Here is a 19,818-nt window from a genome sequence, read left to right as displayed (position 1 = left end):
GATAGGCGGGCCAGGGAAGGACAAGCGCTCGCATCCCTCCCGTCCGCGCGCTGTCCGTTTCACCCCAAAACCGGCGCAAACTTGGGCCGGGGATGGGTCGAAAGCGGACACAAAACGGACAAAAGTCCGTTTGCGCCCGCGCACTGAGCCGTCTGGTTTGTCCGTTTTACCCCAAACGGACGGGGGCGGACAGGATAGGGTCGCGCGGTGGAGTTGTCCTTACTTCTCCCAGTCCCGGTGAACGAGGTCCGGCAAATTTGACAAATTTGACCTATAGACGAAATCAAATCACAGAATGAAATATCCATAAAACTATTTCACGCGTCTGACCTTTTTGTGTGACGCCCGACACGAAGGCGCCACACTACACTGTGCAACGCCTCACAGATAGGCACTACACGGCCAGCGTCGCACCCGTGTAATCAGAAAATTACTAAGTCAGTGTGCAGCGCCTGAGAGCTGGGCGCCACACTATACAGTGTAGCGCCTAGCTCCTAGGCGTTGCACTAGTGCAGCGCCTAGCTCCCAGGCGTTGCACTAATGCAGCGCCTGAGAGCAAGGCGCCACGGATCAGCCGCGTGAAATAGTTTCACGGGCAGTTCATTCTGTGATTTGATTTCGTCTATAGGTCAAATTTGCCACGAGGTCCAGCTTGGCCTAACACTAGAACCACCACTGCGGCCTGCCACTTTCACCCACGACACACCGTGACCGAGACGGCCCCATTCCTCCGTGACCGCCCAGCTAAGCCCCTAGCAGTGCACAGTACACATTTCTCATGTGCTCATCGTGGACGAAACGGGTTCGTCTAGTCCAGGACCCACCCAGTGCGCCACCCTGGTCCACCGTCCGATCGGAGCCCTCCCATCCGCTCCCGGCCGTCCAATGACCAGGGAGCAAGCACTGTCGCCGAGCCCCGACGCGGCTCACTGGCCGTTTTCCGCTCCGGACTTTGCTTATCACGGGCCGTTTTCCTTTTTCTTTTTGGATGCGACTACTGTTTAGCTCGAGCTGATTAAGTCTGCGAGACTGCAATCAAGCGGTCAAGTTTATGGATGGCTTTGGTGCACTTGGGCTCCGCAGCCTGCACTCTTTTGCACCCACTTGCTATAATCACATGAATTATATCTAGAAATTTGGATCTGACCTCATCACGTGAATTCGCTGATCACGGTTTCCGAGCTCCAGTTCATTCGAACCGATTAGCTAGCTAGCCACCTCCAACAACAACAACAACAACAACAACAACAAAAACACTAGCTAGCTACATGGTTTCAGCTCGTTCGGAGAAGCTATACTAGTACTTACTACAGTACATTATTCCATTGATTGACTGATAGATACTCCTACGTTGCTACGGCGTGCTCGTTAAACGGAGATATCTACATAGCGCACGGTAGCAGGAGGAGTTGCTAGCAGAGAACAATGCAAAAACTCACGAAAAGGTGCCGGGCGTAGCACTCAGCGACCTTCTCCCCCTGACGGCGACGCCGGAAGAAGGAACGGATAGCTACGAGATGTTACGGCTACGGTGACTATTCGACCGATGATCATCGGAGTGTACTGCTGTGCCAGATAAGGTAATGTGCGTGTGTGGACTCGGTAACTCCGAAGTGTACTGCAATGCCGGATAAGGTAAATATGCATCGCTTTGGCTGAGCTGGTCGAGGGAGCCGGGGCAGAGGATAAGGGCGGCGGGTGTCGCCGGATCGTTGGCGCCTGGCATCCTCGATCAGCCTGGTTCTGGGCGGTCGGAGCGAGCCCGTTTGTGTAATTTGCAAATTAAGCGATGGAAGGATCGCAAAGATGGTTTTGGCATCGCTCACCAGGTGTGTGTGTTGCGTATTCGCAAAGGAAGTGCACAGAGATACTGTTGCAGCTTCAGGTAATTGGAATTGATCGACTCCACGGGGCCGGAGAAGGCGCAAAGAAAATCCAGTGAACGGTGCCGGTTTGGAATAAATCCCCTCGACCTCGATTACAGATTTCCTTTTTTCCTTTTCTCTACACCGACTGTTTGGCCCTTTGTGGAAGATAGAAATCCGGTGGACGGTGCCGGTTTGGAGCTTGGCATCGGCAGCAGGTGTTCCGGAAAGAAATATCTACACTAGTGCCAAAAAACGTCTTACTTTTGAGACGGAGGGAGTATCTCGCACGGTGAGTGTGGACGTGTGGGGACAATACGTCTTTCACGTACACTCCTGCGTGTCGCCATTGCACCGGGTTCGTACCACACGTGAAATGCTTCTTGGGTGTGGCACACACACTGATTGCGTCCTATATATGGGCCTTATCAGCTACGGCTTTTTTTCCCGGTGGGGAAAACGTAGTGCGACAGAATAACTGCAGTGGTTGGGTCCAGGCCCGCGTCACCATTTATCTTTTATATGGTCGTCGTCGTCATGCTCTCATGTCTCATCTAAGTGCAAATTTAACAATTTTGACCAATGGATGAAATCATTTCACAAAATGAACCGCTCCTAAAAAAATTCACTCAGCTGATCTTTTTGAGTGGCGCCCGACACAAAGGCGCCACATTACAATGTGCAGCGCCTGACTGACAGGCGCTGCACGCCTAGCTAGCGTCGCACCCGGATGATCCGAAAATTACTGAGTCAGTGTGCCGCACCTGAGAGCTACAGTGTGGCGCCTAGCGTCTGGCCGTTGCACTAGTGGTTGCTTCATTTTGTAGTGGTAAATAATGCAACTACTAGTGCAACGCTTAGAGGCTAGGCGCTACACTGTATAGTGTGGCGCCTAACTCTTAGCCGCTGCACATTAACTTAGTAATCTTTAGGCAGTCCGGGGTGCGACGCTGGCCAGGCGTGTAGCGTCTGCCAGTCAAGCGTTGCACAGTGTAGTGTGGCGCCTTCGTGTTAGGCGTCACTCAAAAAATTGAGCTGAGTGAATTTTTTAGAGGCAGTTCATTTTGTGAAATGATTTTATCCCCAGGTCAAAATTGTCAAATTTGCCTCATCTTGGGGTACAAACAAAGCTTCTTGTGCTGACCTGACCGTCTTGTAGGAGTTAGGCCAACTCTATCGTGCGACCCTATCCTGTCCGGCCCCGTATGTTTGGGGTAAAATGGACAAAGCAGACGGCCCAGCGGCAGGCCCCATTTTGCTTTTTTGTCCGTTTCGTGTCCGTTTCACCCCATCCCTGGACCAAAGTTGGTCTCGTTTTGGGGCCAAAGCGGACAGAAAGCTGACGCAGCAGCCTCGTCCTCGTCCGCTCGTGTCCGGCCGGGCCCATGTCAACCTCCCTCCCACCTACCCCGCTTCTCTCTCCCTCCTCTCTCTCTCGCATCCCGGCGACGCAGCAGCAGCAGGAGCGGGCGCGGTGACGGGTAGAGGCAGCGGCGGCGAGCTCGGCGCAGGTGCGCGGAGAGACCAGCCCGGCGCGGCGCGGGCACGCGCAGGGCAGGCCGAGCGCAGCGAGGGGCGTGGGCGCGTGCGCGGCGGCGTTGAGGCAGGCGCACGGGGCGGGGCGGGGCAGGGCGAGGCGCACGGGGCGAAGCGAGCGCGAGGCCGGCGGCGACGAGGGCGCGGCGAGGCGGGACGCGGCCAGGGCGAGCGCGGCGCGGCGAGTGCGGGGGCGAGGGCGCGCGGGCCGGCGCGCGGCGCGGCGGGTGCAGGGCGAGGGCGTGCGCGGCGGGGCGAGGCGGGGGCGGGCGGGTGCGGGTGCGGGTGCGGGGGCGCGGGAGCGCGGGCGAGCGGGGCGGGCCGGCGTGCCGGGCGCGGGGGCGAGGGCGGGCGCGGCGGGGGAGAGCGCGGCGCGGCGGGTGCGGGGGCGAGGGCGAGCGCGTCGCGCCGGGGCGGGTCGAGGCGGGGGCGGCGCGCGCGGCCGTCGGGCGAGCGCGGCGCGGCGGGTCGAGTAGGTGCGGGGGAGAGGGCGAGCTAGCGGGCGGCGAGCGCGGCGCGGCGGGTGCGGGGGCGAGGGCGAGCGGGCGGCGAGGCGCGGCGCGGCGGGTGCGGGGGCGAGGGCGAGCGGGCGGCGAGGCGCGGCGCGGCGGGTGCGGGGGCGAGGGCGAGCGGGCGGCGAGGCGCGGCGCGGCGGGTGCGTGGGCGAGGGCGAGCGGGCGGCGAGGCGCGGCGACGTGCAGGGGCGCGGGGGCGTGGGGCGCGCGGCGTCAGGCGGGGCGCGCGGGCGGCGAGGCGCGGCGACGAGCGGGTGGGGGGCGGACGTTTTGGGTCGCTCTGTCGCGGTGGGCGCCTCGAACGCAGCCGGACACGCGTATTCGTTTTCGTCGTCATTGCCATCTTAAATGGACGAAATTCAGACAAAACGGACGTCCGTTTGGGATCGTGCGGTGGAGTTGGCCTTAGCAGCATGGCCCTTGCAGAGGTGGAGAGGGGAAATGATTCCGTGCTGACATGTAGCTCACCCCTCCGGCCTTGTCACGGTCCTAATACGTGATAGGCGTCATAAGAATGCATGTGCATGTTAGTTGCAACCAACATACGAATGTCCCCTGAAGAAGCGGACACTAGTATTTTCAGTGGACACACTTTTTAGGTTGTGTACTGCTACTCCTACTAGTTGTTGTGGAGGAAAGCCATGGAGCAAGTCACATAAATTGCACTGGATTTTCGCAGTTGAGGAACGAGTTGTCAACTTCTCATTTTCGTGCAACCAAATTTGGCAAGTCAGCCAATACGTAAGTTTACATAGGTTAATTATACGTAGGTGTAGCAAAGTCCATTTCCCAACTATGAAAGCCGCGAGCAATGGCACCGGCCAGCAGGTCCCAGCATCGTCGGAAATGTTACCGCCTCACACGAGCGAGATATTTGTCCTGCCATGACCACAAAAATCCCCCCGTACGGAAATTCGGCGCCTCTACAAAGGCACCAGAGAGCGACGTCTCCGACTTTACTCCACGAGCTCACTCCCTCAGCCCCAGTGAACAACATCCAGCTTGGCTTGGCCTAGCACTGGAACTGCCGCGCTGCAGTTGGCTTGGTTGCCCCTTCTCACCCCGACACGCACGTAGGACACACGTGACTGAGAGCATCTCCAGCCGTCCCCCGCCGAGCCTCCCAGGACCACTTTTTCACCCCGGCGCTAAAAAAATGAGCCAGTCGGACCCTCAAGACCTCGTTTTGCGCCGGATTTAGTCAAAAACACAGCCGGCGATCGGGGGCGAGACCCAGGAACCTGGGGGGCAGCTGGGATGCACCGGCGCTATTCTTTTTCCTTTTCGGCCCACTGTCGGCCACTCGCCCCTCTTTCTCTCTCTCCTTTCTCCTCTTTTTCCACCGAACATAGCACACCGTGGAGACGGGCGAAGCGGGAGCGGCAGCCAGCCACCCTCGACGTGCTCGCCACGGGCGCGACCAGGACGGCCTGGACACGGCGAGCCTGATGAGGCATGGGAAGGCAGCGTTGGGACTTGAAGCGGCGGGGCCGGGCATGGACGGGCGGCGGAGACGGCGAGATTCGAGGCAGAGGAGGCGCAGACGGCGTTGAAGGCCGGCAGGAGGGGAGTCCAGGCGGGGTCGGGGCAGAGGCGGCGTCCTCTGCCGGAACTGCTGTTGCTCGATGCAGCGGAAGCAGAGGAGCGGCGACTGCGAACTTGGCGCGGGCTCCCGGCGACTCCAGGCGACGAAGGACGACGAGGAGGAGGGCGTGAGGCAGGGGTTCGAGCTCTTGGCGCCATGGGAACTGCAGCTCGCGGACAGCCTGGCTGGCCTCCTGCTCCGGACGGCGCTCGTTGCCATGGCCCTCCACCGCCGCCACCTCCCGCTCCTACCCGTCCGTCGCCTCTCGTGGCGGCCTCCCTCTCGCCGTCTCCCCTCCCCGAGGCCGCGCCTCCCGATCTCCCGATCTGCTAGACGAGGGACAGGAACGGTGACGCGCACGGCGAGGACGGCGTGGACAGCAGACGCCTGACGCCGTGGCGGAGCTCACGTGGGGGAGGGAGCTGGACGGAGGGCTGGTGGTGCGCGGCGGACGGTGGGGCGACGGTGTCGAGCTGCGGGGTGCCGCCACGCGACCTCGGAATGCGTCGTCGGTGAGGCGACGACTGGAAAATTTTGCCTCCCAAAGCCTAAAATTCCGCTGGCGCGACCCCAAGCGGCGAAAAAAAGACCTCCTAAGGGCGCCAACGAGTGGAGATGCTCTAACACGGCCCCCATAGGGAGGATATCTGGTGCTACAGGAGCACCTAAGATTAGGTGCTCCAGGAGCTTTTCAACCGTTAGATCTGAGATCCGAAGGCCGAGGAGAGAGCTCACGCTTTTATTCAGAAAACACCTTCAGAAATTTGGTATTGCAAATCTGTAGATGACCGTTGGATTTCAGATCCAATGGCCAAGAAGCTCTTCGAGCTCCCGTAGCACCCGATACTTTCCCCGGCCCCATAGTATCCTCCATGACCGCACAGCTAGCACTTTCAGTACACATTTCCCATGTGCTCGTCGTGGACGAAGCAGAGTCGTCTGGTCCAGGACCCATCCGCTCCCGGCCGTCCAGGGAGCGAGCACTGTCGCCGAACCCCGACGCGGCCCACTGGCCGTTTCTCCGGGCCGATCAGTACAGACCCAGGTTGGATTCCAGCAGGCCACAGCCGTCCGTTCGCCTCGATATTTCTCTCTAGCGTGTGGGGCCCTTCGGACGACGTCACTCTCACTTACTTTCTGCGGTTTTTTCAAAAAAAAAACTTACTTTCTGCGGTCACTCATCAAGTCTCGGGGCTCGAGATGGTGCGACGGATGCACCCGCGGCAGCTTTTTCCGCTCTGGACTTTTCTTGGCACGGGCCGTTCTTCCTTTTTGATGAGACTAGTACTGTTATAGCTCGAGCTGTTCAAGCCACTGCAATTAAGGGGTCAAGTTTATGGATGGTTTTGGTCTACTTGGGCTCCGCAGCTTGCACTCTTTTGCACCCACTTGCCAATCACATGAATTCGATCTAGAAATTTGGATTTGACCTCATCACGTGAGTTCGCTGATCATGGTTTACCACGGGACTTTGATGGAGCATGGCACTTTATTATGACTAATTGACCACATGATGCCTCTACATGGCCACAAAGTTTTCCACTCCACTTGGTGGGTTTCATTTGTGAAGAAGGTGTGGGAAAAGTAGATAACTATCACTGGTGCGTTGAATAGATTTTATGTCAAGCTAGGGTCAAGTTTATCCAACTACATATGAAATTTCCCCGCAAGAAAAAAATTCGTTTGAAATAGATTTTTCTTTCGACCAGCTAGTAAATCAATTTGGAACATAAATTCTGGTTTCTTTTCAGAGTTGATTATTTCTGATCTCATATTAATTTTGTTTTAACTCAGAAGAGAGGTAAAGTTACCACGAGCATTTTATTTTAGAACAAATTCAGAAGGACCATTCGACTTTATAATAAAGCTCCAAACAAGTGTGATCACTTAGTCGTAATTCTTTGCCGAAGAGGAATGTGAGAGCCTAACTTAATGGGGATGCTAGACTACTCATATCACCAAAAAAATTCTTCTTTTTCGGGAGCCTATTCAAAAAAACTCCAAAGTTAAGCGTGCTCGGCATGGAGTAATTTCATGATGGGCGACCATCTGGGAAGTTGATCCAAGGTGCGCATGAGTGAGGACAAAATCCGTAATAAAGACAAGTGTTGATTTATGGGGCTAGTCTAGATCCCGCCAGAAGTAACGGCCAATAACCGACGGATGTGTTCGGGCTTAACAGGAAAGGAAATATAAACAATGACAAACTAGACGTATGGCATGACCTGCACATTTGTGGCTAAGTGCGCGATAACCTCCACATCCGTGGTGTTGCCATGGTAACCCCGTGATCGTGGGGTGCGCAGACAGTTGCACGATAGAATAGATTCCCGTTATGATTCTTGAAAAATAAATGAGGCGCGGGGTAAGTCCAGACTATGTACTATGATTTGCAAAAAGAAAATATATGCAGTTCAATTTACATACTTGCCTTTTCATATTGTTTATTTATGCGTTGAGAGTGGAGGTTGAACATCACTCTAATATTCCCTCTGTTCATTTTTATAAGGTGCTCTAGACATTTCAGACAGTCTTATAAAAGTGAATGGAGGGAGTAGTGTTCATCAAACCTTGAGAGATTGGGAGGATCATTTTGATTCCCGAGAGCATTTGCTCCCGAATGAACAATACTGCAAAAAAAAAATGGTAAAATGTTTTCAAAAAAAACTATGAACTTTTTTGTGGATGTTCTTGTTAGTGTCGCAAGAGAAACGGAGTAGTGGTGTTTCGTCGTGAAAAAAAATTGGGTGACATTTTAGGGTAATATTTGGTGTTCTTTTTTTTTCACACGCCAAAATGTTTAACCCTTTTCTCTAAAACTTTGCAGACAACATTTGAACGTAACTTATAAATACAAGAAGAAAATTGTTGAAACTTTTTTGACATTTTAAAAATTATTTTTCCTCGCAGGAGCACATGCTCCCGGGAGCCCAATTGAATTTCCGCCGAGAGATGTTCCTACAAAATCACAAAAATAGTAAGAAGTGAATTTTCCACCAAAAAGTTCCAAGATTTTTTTGCTGTCACCAACATACGGTCAGAAGTTTTTTCATCCTGATCACACTACACTCCAACGCACAAACAGTGGCACTACAACCAGGCCGCTTCACGTTCACGGGAGGCCGGTCAAGACGGCAAGACGCGCACGCCCCTCCGGGCTCCGGATCCCCTTGGTTAAAAGCCCCCGACGCGTTCCCTCGTCTGCTCGCATCCAGCGAGCCGCCTCCTTCGACGGCCGTGCGCGGTTTTCACACCTCCCTCGCGCTCGCGGTGCTGATCTCGAGGCCCAACCAGAGGCCGAGGGCTCTCGCCGCGCGCAGGGAAGGGGACCAGACAAGCTTGCCATGGGCTTCCAGGTCGCCGCCGTCGTGCCATCCCCGTGCGCGCCCTCGACCTCCTCGCGGTCCCCGTTCCTCGGCGGCGGCTGCGGCGTGCTCGCGAGATCCTGCGCGCCCGGCGGCCTTGCGGCCCGCCGGCGTGGCGAGGGGCGGCCCGCGAGGTGCGCGCTGAGTGCTAGCATAGATGGCGTGGGCGGCGGGGACATGGAGTTCTTGAGGCGGATCGAGGAGCTGGCGGCGTCGGCGGGGGTGCGGACGGCGGGGTGCGGGTGGCCGCCGAGCCTGGAGCGGAGCGCGAGCGGCGTCGGGCTGCCCCTGTCTCTTCGGATGCTGAAGCGGAAGAAGCAGCAGCGGCGGCAGCAGGTACCGCAGCCGTCGCGGTGGGACGAGCGCTTCCGCCTGGGCTCCGCCGGCGAGTCGGTGGGCCGCGCCTTCTCCTCCATGGTGCTCATCGTGCGGGAGCTGCAGAGCTTCGCGCTGCAGCAGATGCTCTGCGACGACCTGCAGACCGTCCTGGCGCGCGCCCACGGCGAGATGCAGGACTCGTTCGTCTGGCTCTTCCAGCACATCTTCGCCGGCACCCCGGCGCTCATGCTCTCCCTCATGCTCCTCCTCGCCAACTTCACCGTCCATTCGATGAGCAACAGCGTCGCCGCTGCCGCCGTCGCGCCGACGCCGCCCGCTGCTACGGTGGTCGACACCCAGCACACCGAGCCATCGAACCCGCGGTTCGACGCGGCTTCCGTCAAGACGTTCTCTTCTGGTCGCACTGCCTCGGTCGGTGGGGGCAGCGGGGGTGGCGGCGATGTCCGGCCCGTCGCCGGCGCTTCCGGCGATGACCGGCGGGACGAATCCCGCTACAGTCTGAGCCGCGTCGCGCCACAGCAACTAACGCCGCTGGCGGGAACGGGCGCGGAGAATATCGTGCCCGACGCCGCAGCCGTGGACGAACAGGCCATCTGGGAAAGGATGGTCGCGGAGGCCTCGAGCATGCAGGCCAATGCGCGCGCCGACGAGTTGACGGACCCGGACGTGCTGGGGAACCTGGTCGCGCCGGTGGAGGCGGAGATCGAGACGGAGGACGCCGGCGAGTACGCGCGGACGGAGCAGAGGTACGAGCTGGCCGTGTCCGAGGAGCCCAACAACTCGCTCATCCTCGCCAACTTCGCCCAATTCCTCTACATCACGCGGAAGGACCACAAGCGGTAGGTCCCCGGCCACGCCCCCCAACTGTTCGACGAATTGCGGGTTCAATTTTTTTTACCGTGGTATTGATTTGTCAACGTGTCTGTTAATCGCAGGGCGGAGCACTACTTCGAGCGGGCGGTGCGGGCGGAGCCGGCGGACGCGGAGGCGCTGAGCCGGTACGCGACGTTCCTGTGGAGGGCGCGGGACGACGTCGAGGCGGCGGAGGAGACGTACCAGCAGGCCATCGCGGCCGACCCCGGCAACGCGCACTACGCCGCCGCGTACGCGCATTTCCTCTGGAACACCGGCGGCGAGGACACGTGCTTCCCCCTCGACTGACGCGCGTGTTCTTGCGCCGGCCGCGGTGGATGCCGGCACGAGGCGAGACGCCGAGAGCACGGCACCATGGCCAGGCTAGTGGGCGGTGGATTGGAGCTGGGCTAACACATCATGATCCGTTTACTTAGTAGATTGAGTAGGAGCGTTCAGGGGGCGGTGGGGTGGTGCTCCGGGAGTCCGTGGTGCCGTGTTTCCCGCCCCAGGAATACGGCGACCGGAGCTTTTGGCCGGGCAGATGCGAGGGCGAAAGTCCCGATGAGCTTGTCGGTCATCTCCCTGGCATGCAGTGGGTGGCTGTAGGCTGGTGGTGCCACAGCGGGGAGGAAGAAAGGCGAGTGGTGGCATGGACGTTTGAATATGTTGTGTGTAGCAACTTGCGTCCGGTAATTACGGTGTGTAGTATATGAGCAAAAGAACAAGTGAATAATAAGAAGGTGATGGTGATCTCGGTGCAATCTTTCTCGGATCTTTCCTATTTGTACTCTAGCCTCTAGGGATTTGGAGTGCCCAAGGTGCAAGTGAGAACGTTTTGTGGGCACAAAATTCGATTTGTAGCTAGTTGCACGTTCCCCGCTGATCGATTAGTGTTGCTAGCAGTATATGGTTACTGATTATCGCCGATGTTTAGAGCATCTCAAGCCGACCTTAAGTTTTTCGTATTGACTTTAAGGAATTTTGACTTATATGAGATTTAATCCTCGTCAACCGGATCAAGCGATACCCTTATTCGGTTGAAGGAAAATTCTAAGCAGCGTGTCGGCTGATGCTTATATTTGAGCAGCCGCAAGCCCCTTCCCCGCATCGGCCATCCTCCTTCCTCCACTCGCTCGCACCGCAGCCACATCGGTGCCGCCCCAAGCCACCTCGCAGCCCCTGCCCGCACCTCCGCCTACACTGCAGACGCTGACTCCCCTAGCCCTCTTTGAATAGACCGTTGTCGCGCCCGGTCACCCTGAATGGTCGGATCCAGCCGTCGGGGGTCGCCGCCGCTAAATCAACCCGATGGGCCACCATCGGGTCAACACTACGTCGGATAGAGGCCAGACCGAAAGCGAAGGGTCTTTCGTCTAGCGACTCCGACTCCAACGGCCTGGATATGGAGAACCTCCTGACCGAAGAAGATTAAATTATTTTGGTTTTAGGATGCTAATATTCATTTTATTTTGTTCGAATCAAGTAGTTTCAGTTCCGTAGTTTAAATTCATATTATGCAATGTATCAAATTGTGTTTTTTTTTTAGATTTGTGTTTGAATCGAATAGTTTCAATTAGTGTGAATTTTTTAGGGAGTTAAATTTAGAAGTTCGGCTAGGAACCAGTTTATGTGACTCCTCGAATATAAGGAGTCAAGGTTAAGGGTTCATTTGAGGAGCTAAATTATAAGGGATCGACTAGATATGTCCTAACTCCTTATATTTGATACGCTAAAGCTCCTAGCTGTACCCTTACAGCTTAGCTCCATAAAACAGAACACTGTCAATTCTTCTAAGTTTTTGAGTACCTACTACATTCCAATAACATATTTGGACACATAATAAAACCAAACTTAATAATAAAAGTTCATACAATTCATGAATATTACAATTTTAAAGTTCACAAATCAAATTATTCGAATTCAAACACACAAAAGGGTCCAAATGAAGTAGCACAACAATCAACTAGTGCAATGAAGTAGCAACTGATGCTGAACAAGATCCTCTCAGAGCCCCTCCTTCTCTAATGAATGATACACATGCTTGTGCGTATTCGAGAAAAAAATATCCTCTTAGAGCTGGGTATGAATTTCTCGGTTCTCGATGCTTCGAAGCGTTGCGAGGAATCTCTATATTTATTTGCATCGTGTTCCAGCTCAATGGTATCATCATTGGTGATGTACAAAAATTTCTGTGCAATGCCTCTCTCATCTTTAGTGATCATCCTGTGCAATATGCAGCATATCATTATATGTAATAGAACATGTGGGTTGCAATACTCGAAAGAGCCACGAACAATGACAAAGCGCTTTCGAAGCACACCGAAACCTCTCTCAACATCCTTACATGACGATTCTTGACGCACTGCAAAGTAGGGTCTCGCGTTCCCCTCAATGGGTTCGCAGTCCCCCCCCCCCCCAATTGTACTCCTCAGCTTAAACCATTCATCATGCTTCTCCAAAACTCTTGCAATGGCGAGGAAGAGACTTCAGTGCATCCGAATGCCGACGAAAATACTTCTCTGGATAGGATGTATTGGTGTTGGAACAATCCTTCATAAGCTTCTCATAGCCCCTTGTTCTATCTCGATTGATGTATAAGCGGCTGAACTGTGATCCTAGTCCCGATCTCTGAAAGTCCTCGTTAACGATCACAAAATGGTCATCTCAAATTATCATCTTCTTCTTCCTCCTCGTCAGACGAATAGTCGTTGACGATCATCTCCGTCAACCTCTTCATCTACACTATGCAATATTCTAGGTTGATTTTGATTGCAAAAATAGCAAAATGTAAGGAAAATAGCTTAAAACGCATCTAAGCATTTCATCGAACACCTTGCGGGCGGAGAAGGTGAGAGCCTCAACATGCGGCATTGAGCCGAATCCGTGGCTAGAGGTGGATGGCGGGCAGTCGACGAGTGGGCAATACACAGTCGACAGTAGACGACGGGCCTCAAATCGAACTCCTGGAGGACGACAAAGCTTGCTGGTCACCTACAAAGACCGTCGGTCTCGCCGTGATAATGCCACCACAAAGCTCCTTGGTAGGTGCTTTGCGTCATCTCCATCGTCCACCGACTTCGTTTGGGACCAAACGAAGCACCTCCGATGGTTTTTTTGCCCACCGGATCGAACCGGTGCGGCAAATATATGTGTCGATTCAGGCGAAGACGGAGATCGGTGGAGGAGTCGAAGTGGACCAGGAGAGGGCAAATGCTGTGAGGTGTCGTCGGGCCGACGACGGAGGCCGCGAGTGGACGTAAAGACAACAACAGCGTCCACATGATGCACCAGGGGCATGGAGGAGAGCCGGCGCGAGGGAGGGTCGAATCCTGAGAAGTGGCGTTGGTCGAGTATATTGGAGGGCCGGAAGAGCCGACGCTTATAAAAGTTATAAGAAGATAAGCCGGATAAGATTTCGGCTAAACGTGATTTTACTCCCGAAAGTGAGTGAAATATATAAGTGAAAACTTTGTTTTTGCCACTCTACCTTTTAACCACTTTGCTTATGCCACTCTAGAATTTGACATTTCACTTTTACCACTCTTAGTTTTTGACAATACATCACAATGAATGGCAATTGTGATACATTGTGAAAATGTAGGCAAAAGTGAAATTAAAAGTTATTGCTGTTGCCACAGAATGGCATTTGTGATGTATTGTCAAAAACTAAGAATGGCACAAATTCTAGAGTGGCATAAGCAAAGTAGACAAAATCTATAATGGCAAAAACAAAGTTTTCCAATATATAAAGTGTTGAAGCATTTTCCTTCACTGGTTTCCAAGTAGAAATCATCTAACGGAGGCTTGCTCCGTTGCACCCCCCTAACTCAATTTCCTAGGGGTATTCTTGACCCCCGCCATCTATTTTTTCTCCGGCCCGCCGCTGCCCATATCCAAGCCCTGTAGCCCATATCCAAGCCCCGTATAACCCGTATGACCCATACGTATGTATACGGTGACATCCTGAAAAAAGGATGACACGACCCCACGACCAGGTAGGACCTGCCGACGGCCGATCCATCAATCACGCAGATCCTCCATCATTCTGGTGAGGTTCTGTAGGAATATCGGCGGCGGCGATCTTATCGCTGGCGATCTCGTCCGAGAGCGCGCGCGACACCGTCGTCAACCTCCAGCGCTCGCAGGTACCGCATCCCGTTTCCCCACGTTTGTCTCGCTCGCGGCAGCATCAAACGAACTGCCGCTGTTTTCGTCGTAGTGGTTAACCTAGCGGGGCGGGCAACCTAGCTTTCTGGCGGTCCAGGCCATCGCAGATCTTGTTCTGGTAGTGCTGCTCGTCGTGATATACACAGTGATCACGCGGGCTAAAGTGGGTTTCTTCTTTCTAGGGTTAACCTAGCGTCGGTTGCCGTCGGTTGTGTGCACGACGGCTCCGTTATTTGATGCGGAGGCTTACCTAGGTATCCGGCGATCCAAAGTAATCACGACTGGTGCCGTGGGCTAGGAATCCGACGGCGCATGTTATCACGGGTAGCGCTGCTTCTCGCGATCCAAAGTGATCACGTACTGGATTCGTGGGACGTACCTTAATGCCGCTCGGTGTGGAGAGGGGGGAGGATCCATGGGCGATCAGAGGTCGTTGGCGTCGGTTGTGTGCACGATCTGAACGCCCTCGGTTGGGGCGCTCTCCGGTTGGTGTAGTTTATTTAACATCCGTGATCGTGCGCTAGGTGTTGTATATGTCAGCATTGATAATGTTTGCAAATGTGATGATACATATTAATTGTTGTAGGAAATGGCGGACGATGAGTTAACTGATATGATGTCTGACATGGAGTTTGGAGAACTGATGAAAGACTGGATAGAAGATTGGTCAGATGATGAAAATTCAGATCGTGGAGATAGGTCAGAGAATGGGAACGTATTGGAAGATCTTAATGTGAGTGGCATTATCATGTTGTAATTTTTTGGTGGCATCCGACAATATTATATTTTGAAAATTTATAGATGGATGAACATGATGATGGTCAGGAAAACAATGAGCATGATGATGGTGAGGAAAACAACTCGGAGATCTCGAATGAAGATTACATTAGTCAGGTATGGAAGTGGAATTTTTTGTTGGCATGCATGCAAATTGAATTAATCCTGGAATATTATATGATAAGTACTTATGTATTTGTGTTATATTTTTAGCTCATTTCCGAATGTCATAATGCGTACGACTATTACGGTGAATCCGACGCGGAGACAGGCCTTGATGTCGACTCATTAGCTGCACCTGATTCTGGGGAGTCGCAATCGTCGGTCATCATGACTGAGGTATGTATGTAATCAATGTTGTATGGAAGTAATGTTATACCATAGAAAACTGTTTTCATGGCTATGTTATGATTGTGTAGGTGACAGAAGTTGAGGGGAAAAAGAATGTCCAAGATACTGCTAGTGCAGATGATAAGAGGGATATGTTCATGCAGATAATACAAATGACTTTTACGTCTCACGAGGCTGCGTATGATTTCTACAACAGCTATGCTAGAGATAATGGTTTCAGCATTAGAAAGAATAGGGTCAGGTATAGCAAAACCGAGTCACGTCATATGCGTTATAGGCGGTTTGTTTGTTCCAGACAAGGAAAACGTGACAGCAGGTTGCTAACCGAGGAAGGACACAGCCGTAGGCTCAGACCCGAGACACGCTGCCACTGCGAAGCGCACCTGACCGTGAAGCTTGACCAAAAGCGTGGGGTTTGGTATGTTGATAGTTTTGAGGACAAGCATAGCCATATCTTGGCAGGACCGGACGAGGTACCTTTTCTTTGGTCCCACAGAAAAATCAAAGAGTACCAGAGAGCTGAGATACTGTCCATGGGAGCTGCAGGGATTAGAATTCACGACATGATGGATTCCTTCATCAGCAAACATGTATGGTATGGCGGTGTTGGTTTTACCAGGCGTGAAATATACAACCTTTGCGCCAGGGAGAAGAGGAAGCTGCTTTCAAAAGGTGATGCTGCCACAGTCATAGGCATCATGGTCAGTAGGAAACAGAGGGATCCTAGCTTCTTTTTCGAGTACAAGCTAGACAAGGAAGGACATATGAATAGGATGTTCTGGTGTGACTCCCAGTCTCGTCATGACTATGAGGACTTCGGCGACGTGCTTGTATTTGACAGCACGTACAAGATGAACCGGTATGGTATGCCATTCATACCTTTTGTTGGTCTTAACAATCACCGGAAGACCACTGTTTTTGCTTGTGCCATAGTTTCGGACGAGACCGAAGAGACATATGTGTGGCTGCTGGAGACTTTTTTGAGGTCCATGTGTCAAAAGATGCCGAAGAGTGTTATCACGGACGTCGACGCTGCGATGATCAAGGCAATTCGCCAAGTCTTGCCAGACGTGTGGCACCGTATATGTACGTGGCATATAGAAAAAATATGAAGATTCACCTCAGTCACAAGTCCTTGAAGGAGTTCCGAACTCTTCTGTACTACAGCACGTCCACGACCACGTTTGAGGAGAGATGGCACGCGTTTTCCAAAAGATGGCAGTCGGAAAAAACAGTAACATGGTTGAGATGGATGTATAAGAAGAGGAGACTGTGGGCCGCGGCTTATCTGACAGAGGGTTTTTGGCTTGGCATGAAAAGCAACCAGAGGAGTGAAAGTCTAAACTCATGCCTTCACCTCCACCTAGACGGTGAAATGACCCTGGTGGATATGATTTTGCACTATGAGAACGCCGTTGTACGTATCCGTGAGAATGAGGCACGAGATGATTGCACGGCCTCACAGAGTTTACCGGTGCCAGTTACTAGCTCGAGGGAACTTGAGATAGCTGCTTCTCACGTCTTCACTCCAGCAAACTTCTATATGTTGCAAGCTGATCTTAGGAAAATTGGTGGCATGGAGATTGTAGAAATAAAGCTCGGAGACGGATCACAACAGTACATCGTGGCCTGGAAGAATAACCGGAAGAGCCGTTTTTGGGTGGAGTACACTCCAGTAAATTCCGCAGAAACTATAAGGTGCAGCTGCAGAAGAATGATTCGAAAGGGTCTACCTTGCAAGCACATATTCCATGTACTGAAGTACTTGAATATATCTGAAATACCAAAGTGTTTAGTTCTTGTGCGGTTCGCGAAAGACGCAAGGTTGGGACTGCCCGCCAGGCGCACAAGCGATCTGTTGGGATTTGGATGGACTGGAACAGCTGAAAGAATGAAATATAACCAGGTCAGTGTGTCGGCTTCAGAAGCTATGCATGCAGCATGCAAACACCCAACTTTGTGGGATCAGTTACAGGAGAGTTTGAAGACCGTGATAGCTAAGAGCCATGCGTATGATCAGCTAAAGGAAAATTTGAGTAAGAAAACGGCTGATCTTAATACTTGTGCAATTGAATATGTAGACGATGGTGAAGGCAACATAGTTGAAGTTCATGATCCTATTAAAGTATCAACGAAAGGTGCAACTAAGGTAGATGAGAACCGCCCTATGTCGAAAAATCGTAGGCCACTTTCGTACGATGAGATCAGAATCAGGTGCGGCGCATGCAAATTGCTATTGCACACTAAATGCAGCAAGAAATGCAAACTAAATAAGAAGTAAGTTTTTGTATGCATTGTAGGTTATAATTGTTTTTAACTTGTCATTCATTAACTTTTCCTGTTATCGTGTGCAGAAGCGTGGTGGGCGAAGAAGAGTAGAACAGTTGCTAAAGTTATGTTAGGATGAATCCAGTGATCTAATAGTGAGGTGTCTACAATGTGTTACTGCATACATGATACATGATATATACTATTGCAAGAGGCCAGTACCTTGAGATAGTGCTTGTAGCATATATGGACTAAACAGGAGGCGGTCACTAGGGACTTTAATCATGGAAAATGGATAGCATTTTAGGCATTGTAATGATGGCATCTTTTGTGTTTTTCACTGTAGTTATATTATATTAGAAAACTAGACGATACCCGGCATGTTGTTGCGGGAATGTTTTGCAATATATTCATAGAGAAATGGTTACGTGCAACATGTATATGTTGTTGCGGGAATATTTTGTTTGCATGTTGTGGTGGACCTTTCTCCATACATGTTGAATGACGAGGTGGCAAACTTGCATGTTAAGAGAAATAGGTTAGTGGTGGCTAGTTGTTTAGATATAGAAGATGTAATTATGTGTGGTAATAATTAAATTTTTTTCACTCCTTTGGTTCACCACCATTTAGATATAGAAGATACCAGCTCACTTTGGTCTATAGTATAGACTTCGTACCAAAAACCCACCATTTTCCCCTCATAAAGAAAAGAAAAACCCACCATTTTATGGCTTGTAGTGTAACTCGGGCCGCTTGTCCCGATGACGTGGAGGGGGGTGACGGATGCCGTTAGACGGCGCAACACACGGCCACTCCCGTTGCCGAGCCCATTTAACAATTTTTATTTTGATTACAACCCGTTTAAATGGGCCGCGCTGGCCACCTGGTCGGGGCGATTCTTCCCTCGCGATCTCCACGCGCGTTCTATCTATCCACTGCGACCGCCGCCGCCGCCACCGATCCACGTCTTGCCGCCGGTCACGTTACGCCATGGTTTCGTGGAGCGACGAGTCGAGCTCTTCTTCGGATGGCGAATCCGTGACTAGCCTGCAGGTACGCTCCTACTATATAATCTCCAAAAGTGCTAGGCTTAGGGTTAGGGTTCTTCATTTCCGGTATTTAACGCAGGGCGTTGATTTGTGCATTATCTCTGTCGTTTTGTTTAGCTTCCTACGACTATCCCTTGCTATGAATGGAGTGGCATTGCTCACGATCTGTCTTCTCGTTCTCTACATCGAGAACCTTGCGTCAGGCTAGTTGCTTTTGATTCCTTGGACACTGGCAGACGTTTTCTTGCCTGTGGTAAGAAGGTATGTTGTTCCGTACTGTAAATATATGTTTAAATTACCTCGTGCTCGATTTACTTCGCGGTAATCCATTGTTCTGCCCAAAATTGCATACAATTTCAATTAATTTGTGCATTTACAAAGTCCGTATTTATGTTGTTGTTTTTACGGTCTAATATTTGTTTTAGCACATAATAGCATATACTTGTAGTTAATTGATCCATATATATATATGTATATCATTGCATGCTACATTTTGTGTTTATATGATTGAGACCATATTTTTAGTGCATTGCATGTAATTGTATTGCATTTGTGCATATATGATTGAGACCATATTTTTTCATACTGTAGGAAGAAGTGAAATGTAACTATGTGGAATGGGTAGACCCGGAGTGGTCAGTGGCTACGAAGTTCTGCCTGAGAGAACTGTGGAGCATGTATGACGAGAAGCTGAGACAGAATATTAAGAATGCTGAAGAAAAATGCATGTTAATTGGAGAAAAGAGGAGGACGGAGGAAGAGCTGAGATTTTTCAAAATGGACTTTGCTAAACTGGTGGCTAATAAGGAGGATGCTCTCACGCAGTTGGGCAATGCAAGATTGTCACTTAGCGATCTCAAAGAGGAGCTGGAGAAGAATAAGATGGCAGACCATGGTTGTGCCAATCTACATGAGGTCCTGAGGGTAAAGGCTGAGAAAGACCAGGACCGGGTGGTGCTAGAGAGAGACCAAGTGATGAGAGAGAGGGACCAGCTGAAGCAAGAGAAGAAAAAACTTGAGTATATTATTGCAGATTTTCTCAAACAGAAACATGGGTACGTTGATAAGATCAAGAAGCTGAAGGAGATTTGTGATGAATTTTAAGTATGTTTTGTGGTTTATTGTTGAACAGAATGATCAAGTCCT

General features: G+C 51.9%; 1 protein-coding gene across 1 annotated transcript; it reads left to right on the top strand.

The window, feature by feature from the left end:
- Positions 1 to 8,626: 8,626 nt before the first annotated feature.
- LOC123182198 (uncharacterized) lies at positions 8,627 to 10,821 on the top strand. The gene is made up of 2 exons (XM_044594695.1): positions 8,627 to 10,044; positions 10,141 to 10,821. Exons 1-2 carry the CDS (start codon positions 8,846 to 8,848, stop codon positions 10,364 to 10,366), a joined length of 1,425 nt encoding a protein of 474 aa, XP_044450630.1. The 5' UTR covers positions 8,627 to 8,845; the 3' UTR covers positions 10,367 to 10,821.
- Positions 10,822 to 19,818: the final 8,997 nt, after the last annotated feature.

The sequence above is a fragment of the Triticum aestivum genome, chromosome 1D (genome assembly GCF_018294505.1).
Source record: "Triticum aestivum cultivar Chinese Spring chromosome 1D, IWGSC CS RefSeq v2.1, whole genome shotgun sequence".
Lineage (NCBI taxonomy): Eukaryota > Viridiplantae > Streptophyta > Magnoliopsida > Poales > Poaceae > Triticum > Triticum aestivum.
The sequence above is the reverse complement of the archived record's forward strand: the minus strand, read 5'-3'. Positions and strand labels throughout refer to the sequence as shown.

What these genes read in the sequence shown, in the direction of transcription:
- LOC123182198 (XM_044594695.1), top strand. Translation starts at nt 8,846, where the DNA reads ATGGGCTTCCAGGTCGCCGCCGTCGTGCCATCCCCGTGCGCGCCCTCG. An exon ending in ACGCGGAAGGACCACAAGCG is followed by an intron (nt 10,045 to 10,140) that starts GTAGGTCCCCGG and finishes TGTTAATCGCAG; the next exon opens with GGCGGAGCACTACTTCGAGC.